Source organism: Nyctereutes procyonoides, unplaced genomic scaffold (genome assembly GCF_905146905.1).
Source record: "Nyctereutes procyonoides isolate TBG_1078 unplaced genomic scaffold, NYPRO_anot_genome, whole genome shotgun sequence".
NCBI classification, from domain to species: domain Eukaryota; kingdom Metazoa; phylum Chordata; class Mammalia; order Carnivora; family Canidae; genus Nyctereutes; species Nyctereutes procyonoides.
In genome coordinates this window covers 31,078,799-31,088,597 of record NW_026575135.1, presented here as the reverse complement: position 1 = coordinate 31,088,597, position 9,799 = coordinate 31,078,799, and the positions used below count along the sequence as shown (strand labels likewise).

General features: G+C 36.6%; 1 protein-coding gene across 2 annotated transcripts; it reads right to left on the bottom strand.

The window, feature by feature from the left end:
* Window positions 1-2,543: 2,543 nt before the first annotated feature.
* Window positions 2,544-5,016, bottom strand: IZUMO3 (IZUMO family member 3). 2 transcript variants are annotated; one of them, XM_055301649.1, is made up of 7 exons: window positions 4,785-5,016; window positions 4,575-4,649; window positions 4,340-4,429; window positions 4,086-4,103; window positions 3,543-3,623; window positions 3,006-3,096; window positions 2,544-2,679 (listed from the first exon to the last, which is right to left on the bottom strand). In XM_055301649.1, exons 1-7 carry the CDS (start codon window positions 5,014-5,016, stop codon window positions 2,544-2,546), a joined length of 723 nt encoding a protein of 240 aa, XP_055157624.1. The 2 variants fall into 2 exon arrangements, with proteins under 2 accessions (XP_055157624.1, XP_055157625.1); XM_055301650.1 differs by lacking the exon at window positions 4,086-4,103.
* Between the last annotated feature and the right edge of the window lie 4,783 nt (window positions 5,017-9,799).

Genomic DNA, 9,799 nt, shown 5'->3' with positions numbered 1-9,799 from the left:
ATAAATGAATATTAAAAAAATAAGAATATTGAAAAATAAGAACAAAACCTTGAAAAAAGGAACAAATTTAAGAATATAACCTGCCTTGTATAAGAGAGGTATTTTGAGAAGGAAACCATTAGCACTCTGACAAGTCTTAGACTGAGAAGTAATTTCAAGAATAAAGAGAACTCTAAATATAACAATTAAGAGATCATTGACAACCTTAGAGCAATTTCCATGTGGTGGTGAGGAGCAGAATATGATTGTGGTGAATTGAGAGAAGAGCAGAAATAGGGAAATAGTAATAAGATATAGAATGTTATTTTAAGAAATTTGGCATAGCTAGTTGGGGTGGTAGGTAGAAGTGGATAAAAGATAAAAAGAAGCCTTAATATATATTAATAGACACCAAGAAAAAAGATCTAGTATTGAGGAAACAGAGGGAGATAAGTGATGGGAAATAATGAAGGAATATTCTAGAAGAAGCTGTAGCTCAAGAAATATAATTCACAAAAGAATGCAATTGTCTGAGATGGAAGAAGATACAACCTCCTTTTGAGTCAGAATGTGAAGGAGTAAAGTTGGAAAGACTATCAATAATTAGAAATTAAGAAGCTTCTAGTATTAACCCTATTATTTAGCTTATAGTTTTTGTGTTCTAATAATATATAATTTAAGTACCTTAACTAGATTGGCTAGTACCTTTTAATGTTATCTCCACATAAAATGAATTTTTAATTTTTATTTAGTAAAAGCCAAGTGAAACCTCACCTCTGTCCCCCCTGCCCCCCAAAAGACAAAAGAACCTTGGAGAATACTGATTTTTTAATAAAGTACCCCCAAGAATGATGGAATCACAAAAAAAAATACACTATCCATGCAAGGGTCTCAGACTATCAGAGAAATATCTTACTCTGATTTATATATCTTACGGTAATATTAGAGCTAAACTGTATGCAATGCTGACATCAGGGCACTGGAGTATATATTAACGCTTAAATATCCTTTTTTAAAATATTAACTGTTAGCTCAAGCTTAAATTAGGATTGTAAGCAATTAATTTTGTATCATGTTTACATTTGAAAACAGAAGTACCACAAGACCTTTCCTAGTAGATGAACACAGTTTAATTAGATCATCTCCATTTTATTGTATTACAAACACATAAAAACACAAAACAACCAGCCCCTCCTCATCCTGGCAATTCTAGAAATGATAGACCAGGCTCAGGATTTATATTATAAAGCAATTACAGTAAATTCCACAGGTATAAGAATCATACACTTGAAAAACATAGTCCAAAGCTGTTGGGAATTCAACCCGCGGCATCTCAAAGTCTTTCAAAGGAGTAAGACTATACAAAACAGTTATATTTAAATTTTACCATCATGTGGGGTTTTGTAGTAGTCTCTCCTTGGTCTTCATCACTTCTCTATCTTCTGCCTGGATAATCTCAGTCATATTTTTATGGTCACTACTTGATTTGTTCAGGTGCTTTGAAACACATTCCATTAGATTTGATCTTTTTTCTATATTCATACATATAAACTCAAACACTCATGAATGAATATCTGAATTAATTATTGATAGTACAATACAGTCAATACTTTGTATTTTCAAAACTGATCTTGGGCCTTTTCCATCAAACTGACGTGTTCTCATGTATTTCCTACTTTAGTCAAGGATACAACCAAGTACCAGACACTTAATCTGGGGAGAGATCATAGTTTTGCATTCCAGGTAAACATCAAAGTCAACATGTTGTATTTCATTTTAGGCTTTTCCTTAAGCGTGGCTGTTTTTTCAATAGTTGTGCTCATGCCATTTAAATTTCCTTAAAGAACATTAGCAATTGCTATTTTTTTCTTCTTATGTCATTATTGATAATCTGTACTTGTGTTAAAAGTATTCATTTCATCCAAATTTTAAAATTATTGTGAGAATTAATTAGATATAGATATAAAGCACTTATTAGGGTGCCATCCATGTAAGAAGTATTCAATAGAAACAAAGAAATAGAAATTAATATTCAATTCAGTCATGGGACATATATATATATATATATTTTTTATGGGGCATATATTTAGAGGATAATGGGGCAATTCTCAACTACTCAAACTAATATTTTGGATGTGTGTGTGAGATAGCATGATGAACATTAAATGTTTTGTATCATCAAAGAAATTGTCCACATTGAGCCAAATGATAAATACAAAAGCAGTAACAAAGTAAAAAGAACTAAGAAGCAGCCTTAGAAATTGAAATATTCTAATTACAGCCACTAATGAGAGTTACCAACCATGCATTCTTATGCAATGTATATCATCTTTATGTACATTGCAACATACCAGCATTCCATTCTGTACAACTCTGGGTATATCATTTGCCCTCTCACTGCTTCCATTGCCTCAGGATAGCATAAGGATCTTTACTAGAGAAACTCTATTTCAGTTTTAAAATACTATGACTTTTATGACCACAAAACAGCTTAATTCTGAGTTTTCTGTTCTGTGTCAACATGTAAGAGAATTGTGAAAGACCTCCTGTCTGTGTCTGTGTATTTATTTTCTGATTCCAAAATCATCCATCTTGTCATCTGTCATGCCCATTAATTCTTCAAGTTTCTTCTCCAAATATTTCTTTAATGACCTTCGTATTGCCTTCATTTTCCTCCGATGAGACACACAGATATGGAATCTAGAGCAGAGAAACAACATATCCCAACTTCAATATTAGTAAGGCATCTCATTAAGACAATTACATAATCATACTTTCCCCTTCTTTTTCTGGATACTGCTCCAGGAGTTTCCTCATACGTAATTTTACCTCCTCTGTTTCCTGTGGTCCAACTTGTATCCCATAAACTTCCATCCATTTCATTCCTGTCAGTATTGTATCCCAAACTTTGAAATGACTTCTTTCCCCTTATTGCCATTGGGAGGTAGGGGAGGATTGGACAGTGTCTTTGCCAAAGACAAATGGAATGCTTGACCCAAAGTATGTTTGGAGGGAGGAAAACTCACAGTAACAAAGCACTTCCCAATATCACAACTTCTGCTAGCAATATCAGAAATAGTGCAATCTCTCGATTCTCAGCCTTCCTTGAATCCTCTTCTGGAGGGAGAAAAAGGAAAATAGAAAGTGAATCTGGGAGAAGAAAAATACTAATTTGAGAGAACTTGATTCGTGGTAGATGGGTCTTTTTAAACATCAAATAATTTTCTCTGTTCACTGCTTCCATCACCGCTTCCATCACTGTTTTCTGGTTATTCTGATCTTTATTACTCTTAGGTCCTTAGGCTCTATAAAAAGTTTGCCCTTACTGCCACTATCCTAATTTTTCCATTTTCAGTCCTGCCTTTTCATTTCTTAGCCCTTCAGTTGATCCAGTGCCCAGCAATTCATCTTGGTACACATTTTGCCCAATATTTTCGCTCCGATTTGTTACATTAGCATGATCTGCATAGCAGGTGCTCACCAAATATTTGCAGAATAGATCAACGAGCAACTCAGTACTTGATCCCTGGCCCCTTCAAATGCCACACTACAATCTTTGTTACCTCCACAATACTCTCCTCTGAAGCATCGGGAAGTGATGCGAAGACAGGTCCAACAATCCAGGACAGGACCTTCAATCACGACTGATAAAGAAAAGAAAAATAACAGAAGGGGGCCATGGCATGGAGTTTTCTTAGCTCAGGCATCAAGTATGGATTAGATCTCAGGCATCTCCAGGACTCTTAATGTTATATTGTTGTGAATTTCTTCTTCCCCTAACAATCAAATTTCTTGATGGGTCAAAACCTTCTGTAACTTAAGTCAGATCTTTGGGGAAGAAGTGGGAAAAATGATGCCTCAGGGTATATTGGTCCTTTGGATTATAAACTATACTATAGAAGTCCTCTAAGCACCTCCAAACTCTGTGTGTTTGAGATTTCATGAGATAAATTTGTTGTCAGATCTGACTGGCATTCCCACCCTCATAATCACAACTCTAAGAATTGGGTTCTCAATATGACAGGTGGTAGAGATATGGCCATATAGAGCAAATGAGATGGGAATATATGGACTGAATTAAAAGGCATCTCATGTATTTTACTTACCGCAATCTTCAGAACAAGCTAAAAGAGAATCAGAAAGTTCTAATGAGCCTATAATCAACATAGTTCGCCATATTTATACCCAATAGTTTTGTTTTGTTTTTTTTGTTTTTTTTTTTTTTTGGTTAGCCATGAAGTTCCAGCCACCCCTCCATCCATTCTAAATAACGTAATATGAAACCACCTTCCTCATCTCACCCTTATTTCCTATTCCTTTCACATAATTTCAGTGTTGTTAGATAGACATCTTTTATTACCAACTTCAGAGAAGTTCTTTAATATCTCTTTCAGTTTGGATTCCAAGTTTTGGCGGACATCGAGAAGCTTGCCTTGAAGGATAAAAGCACCTAAGAGGGGGGTGGAAAGGACATCAGAAACTAGGGGTATTCCCTTCAGAACTTAATCCTAATTGTTTTGCCTTGTTTTTCCCAGTGAAATTTCCTTATACTTGCTTGGGCAACACAATCTTTTAACACTGAAACAGTAGCTCACCTTTAAATGTTTCATTGCCCAGTTTATAAAGTTCATTCTTCAGCCATGTTCTTAACTTGGTAACCTTTTGAACAGCTAGAGAGGAGTAAAAGTACATGTAGGGGAATAATTACATCCGTGGAGGAAATTATGTTGACCCAGGTGCACTCTTCCCTGCCTCCCCTTCTCCCTTTAACCCACAAAACTCTCAGGGACTGAAACTTCCCTCACCCAACACCCGAAGCATCTTGTCCCTGTGGGAGACTTTGAAGCTTAAACGGATCATCTCCTTAATCTGCCGTTCAAGCAGATGAATTCGGCCGGGGACTTCTGAGGGTATTAACTTTGCCAGCAAGGACCTAATATCTTCTGTGAATTTGGGGTCACATTCCAAGCAGCCTTTGACCCCATGGAAGGCTGCCAGGGACAGGGGCAGGAACAGAAGTAACCACAGGTCTCCCATTTCCTTGCCCCAACAGCCGGTTGTCCTGGCAACTAGTTCACCTAGTTTCCTTTTCTTCAAAAATCCAGGAATAAGAGCTGTGTCTTGGATAGTCTGACTTCACCTTCCCCTTCATTTCCATCCCACTTCTAGGCAATATCATTTCCCCAAGGATCTTCAGTTGTTTTCCGACTTTTGTCCTTCATTCCACAGAGAGGGAACTGCCAGTTGGGAAGCAGATACCTGAGTTCTGAGTGTAGAACAGAGAGAGAGAGAGAGATCTTGAGCTCACACAAGCAAAGTTCCATGCAGAGACAGAACTCAGAAAAATATTTTCTTTAGGTTTCTCCTTTACTTGTGTCTTCAGTAGATTCTCATATCCCTCCTGACAATAGGAGTAGTGTCTCAAGAAAGAGATTTCATAGGCCCGTAGAGACTGCTCAACCAAAATTTTACTTCTATAGAGGAGGTAAGAAAAGCCTGAAATATTGAGTTGCTTGGGGTCCTAGTCCCTGATGGTAGTAGGATTGTTGAAAATTAGCAATGGGTGTCTAGATGTAATTGATAGCATCGATAATAGTTTTGATATAATTGATAACTTCTCAGAAATGTAAGCTATCTTTGTCTGTAGGATGATTTCTCCAGCCATGCTCTATAACCTTTTTATATCATTCTTATAAAGTGTCTCGAGCAAGGAGACAAGAAACAACCGTTGAGGAGTACATGGTGATGCGCGGATCCAGTAACACCCAGAGCCCATTAGTGGGTACATGTTAAAAATACTTATGGTGAAATGTGAGGCATGTAAGAAAGTAACCACAGTTATCATGGGCTGCTGTCTCAGGACACCTTGGAAGGAGCCCAAATAAACACTTCATTTTAGGGCTCTTTGAACAAAAATATTTTTTGTTATTTGAAGAAATTAGGCTACTTTATAGACTTTTCAGGGTACCAGTAACCTCTTCTCTGTTAAATTGCTTGTATGTCAGTGATCACCTGGAAACAGGAAACCCTGGGATCTTAAAAGGTTAGTGGTAGAATTGAGAGCTAAGGTATGGGAATTTTATGGATTTGAAAAGTTATGAGGGAAGTACAAAGAACTACTACTAATTATATGCCTACCATGTGCCAGATATGGGATGTGCTAAACACTTCTGATTATTGCAAGTCCTGATGGCACAGCAATACTTTGAGAAATTATCTCAATTTTATAGATAAGATTCTGAGGCTCAGAAATGTGAAACAACCGTTTCTACAAAATAATTTAAGTAGTTATGGAACCGGGATTTGAAATCATGTCTGTCTGACTCCAAATTCTTTACACTTCATTCACTGTCTCTCAACATTTTCTGGGCTAATGCAGAAAATTATTTCTTGGAATTTGATAAAGCAGAGGATTGCAAGGGGAGGGGGCAATTCAAATCCTCTGATGATCCAAATCCACACTTCTGCTCTGATTTTATTTTCCCTTGGCTAGATGATCTCATCTTTAGATGATCCTCCATAGGATTTGTACATGCTGAGGTCTGAAGGCTTTTGAGGTAATGGGATTAAACTAATTCTGGAAACCAAAGTTGGAGACTTAAAAGGGGCTAAGACTTGGCAGGCAGATAGCCAGGTATGAGGAAAAAGTATTCTTTTAAGGGAAAATATACATTATAGATGAGATATTTTCCAGTTAACAGTACATACTTTTACTTTCCGCTTGGACACTTAAAGAGAATATGATGGCATATTATTGACTAATTCTATTCAGTGGAACATTATCTTGACCCGGACCACGTGCTCTACTATTTTTATCCTTGCCTTATTCTTCCAGCTTAATTTGCAGTACAGGATTTTTAGGATTTGAGAAAAAAATGATTCAACTTTTGGATAGTCTTGGGGAAACTGAAAATAGCAAGCTACTTTCTAAAAACACAGAACTTATAATTGAAGGGACATATAAAAAGGAAAATAATGGAGGAAATAGTAAACACATAATAATTGAGTGAGCTGATGATAAAGGCAGAGGTATATACTAGAGGTCTATAGGAAGACAGAACAGCACTATATTTGGAGGAATTTCTTCTAGAGAGGCCGGATCTAGGACACTAGAAACAACAGGTAATGAATATATGGTGGGAACTAAGAATCCAGCAATATTCAAGATACTTTAGGAGAAGCATCCTGAAAGTACTGATGATGAAGTGGATGATACATGAGAAAATGGGCTAGTTCTTTAAATTCAGTAAATGTAAACTATTTGAATTTTGGAAAAGAGCTGTCTGGAAATTGATAATATAATCACATTACTTGATTGAAATAATATTACTTGCATCTAGGAGGTAAAGGATAATACCCAAATCCTTCCTGATTATTCTAATATTTGGTTTGGGTTGGCATGGAGGGGATATGATTTATCATAAGTGTGAATCTGTAGAATAGCTAGCCAAACTATTTGCTTAAAATAGCATAACAGAAATATAGTAGCATATGCATTCGGAATATTTTTACCAAATATATATTTATACATTTGTAATTCTTAGATAAGATTCATATTTATTCACAAATAAAATATATGTTGTATATATTCTTTTTCTACAAAACAATTCATCCTAATAGTCCTTTTTAAGGGCTATGGAATCAGTGTTTTATAGCATTTGGCCTTTGTTACGAATCATATGATACAATGGGATTTAAAATCTAAAAATCAAATCTAAGAAACAAGTCTTATAAAGAAAAGCAAGCTTTTTGTGATAATTTCCCCTCAATCCATAGTAAATCTGTTCCCAGATATATACAAAAAACTAAAAATAATGAATCTCTGTGGCTCAAGCTTCTTAAAGCCTCTTTTCCTGTGGATTATTTGTTCTAACTGAGCCATGATGCATGGTTTCCCATCTGTAGCACTTCAGTGGATATCCTAGAAGTTTGGCAAATAATCCAGATACCTCTTGTAGTCAAGTGAGATTAAATTATTTCCTGACTATAGTCTGAGACTAGGAAGCCCATACTTGGTATCTGGCCATGTCATAAGCTGTCTAGGCAGCATAATAACCATAATTATAAATGTTGAAATAATTACTATCTTCCAGATCCTTCACATGTAATGTGACTTTAATATTTTCTTTATGCCTGTCCATTTATACTCCATTGTCATTAAGCCAGCTTTTCCCCCCATATTCTACTCCTTCTTTAGAGAAAGTCATAAGGTTGGAGCTTGGAAGACTTTGAAGGAATCTCTATCTGCTATGAAATCAAATGAAAAGAATGGATAAAGAAGATGTGGTCTATGTAGACAATGGAATATTACTCAGCCATTAGAAATGATAAATACCCACCATTTGTTTCAACATGGATGGAACTGGAGGGTATTATGCTGAGTGAAATAAGTCAATCGGAGAAGGACAAACATTATATGGTCTCATTCATTTGGGGAATATAAATATTGTGAAAGGGAATAGAAGGGAAGGGAGAAGAAATGGGTAGGAAATATCAGAAAGGGAGACAGAACATAAAGACTCCTAACTCTGGGAAACGAACTAGGGGTGGTGGAAGGGGAGGAGGGTGGGCGGTGGGGGTGAATGGGTGACAGGAACTGAGGGGGGCACTTGACGGGATGAGCACTGGGTGTTATTCTGTATGTTGGCAAATTGAACACCAATAAAAAATAAATTTATTATTAAATAAAAAAAAGAAAAGAAAAGCTGATCCTCTCAGTTTGGATGGGAAGAACAGGGGAACAGTATGGATGGGAAGAACACAAAAGGTTTGTGTCCTAACCTCTTCTCTCTTGGCTAGGGTCCCAGAAGGAAAGATTATATTAGTTAGGTTAAAGGGAATACAGTAGAGTAGCTTTTGTCTTATATCCTTGAAGAACTACAAAGGCTACACCAGTTATGCACATATGACAACTGTACTTGAGGAAAAATAGTAGCATGTCACAACTGGTTAATAGAAGGCACTCCTGAGACATGCTAGTTACCTTGTGTTGTGGAAGGACCACTATGCCTCCATTGGTTGCTAGACAAGGATGTGTAAGTAAACTCAGAATCTGACTGGGAAACTTGGCAGTGTGTATCATCAAGACTTCAGGTAATGGGACCTTGTCTGAAAGATGGATAGCAAACCACTAGGTCAGGAAAGGAAAAGGTATCTGCAGCAAGCCCTAAGACTTGACAGGGTCAAGTTGTCAGGAAAGTCAGCCTGACCCTGAGGAAATAGAAAAGAGGCCCAAAGTGCTCTGCATGCACTGTCCTAGAAAATACAATAAGATTCAGAGATGGGGTGGTACCAACCTTGTCTTAGAAGATACCAACACATTAGCAATGAATGAAAACAAATATACTCAAAGTTTTTTAAAAAAAAGTCATTCAAGGGAACACATATTAGTGAAGAAATTCACTGGATGATATGCTGAACAGGAAAAGGCAGGGGTTTTAAATAGGAAATGTTCATGGTGATTGTACTTACTACCACTTAGTATGCCTAATAAGATGGATTGAATTCATAGTTGAACTGGTAGTTAACACAAGCTTGATTTATCAGTGATTAGGACAAGTGTTTTCTTAGACCCAAGAGAAGTCTAGAATCCCAGAGTTACTCCATGTTCATGGTTCCTTATTAGTTTTGGGAGGTTAGAGCCAGTTGGAGTAAAACATAACAATTGTCCTATCTCCTGGGCAAACGCTGCTGTCAGTGCAAAACTTTCCTCTATCTACTATATATTCAAGGGTCCCTTCAACCATAGGGGTATCCATGAATTAGCATAGGCCTCCCACCTTTCCATTCCTATATCCCTTTTTTTTGAAAGAAGCAGGGG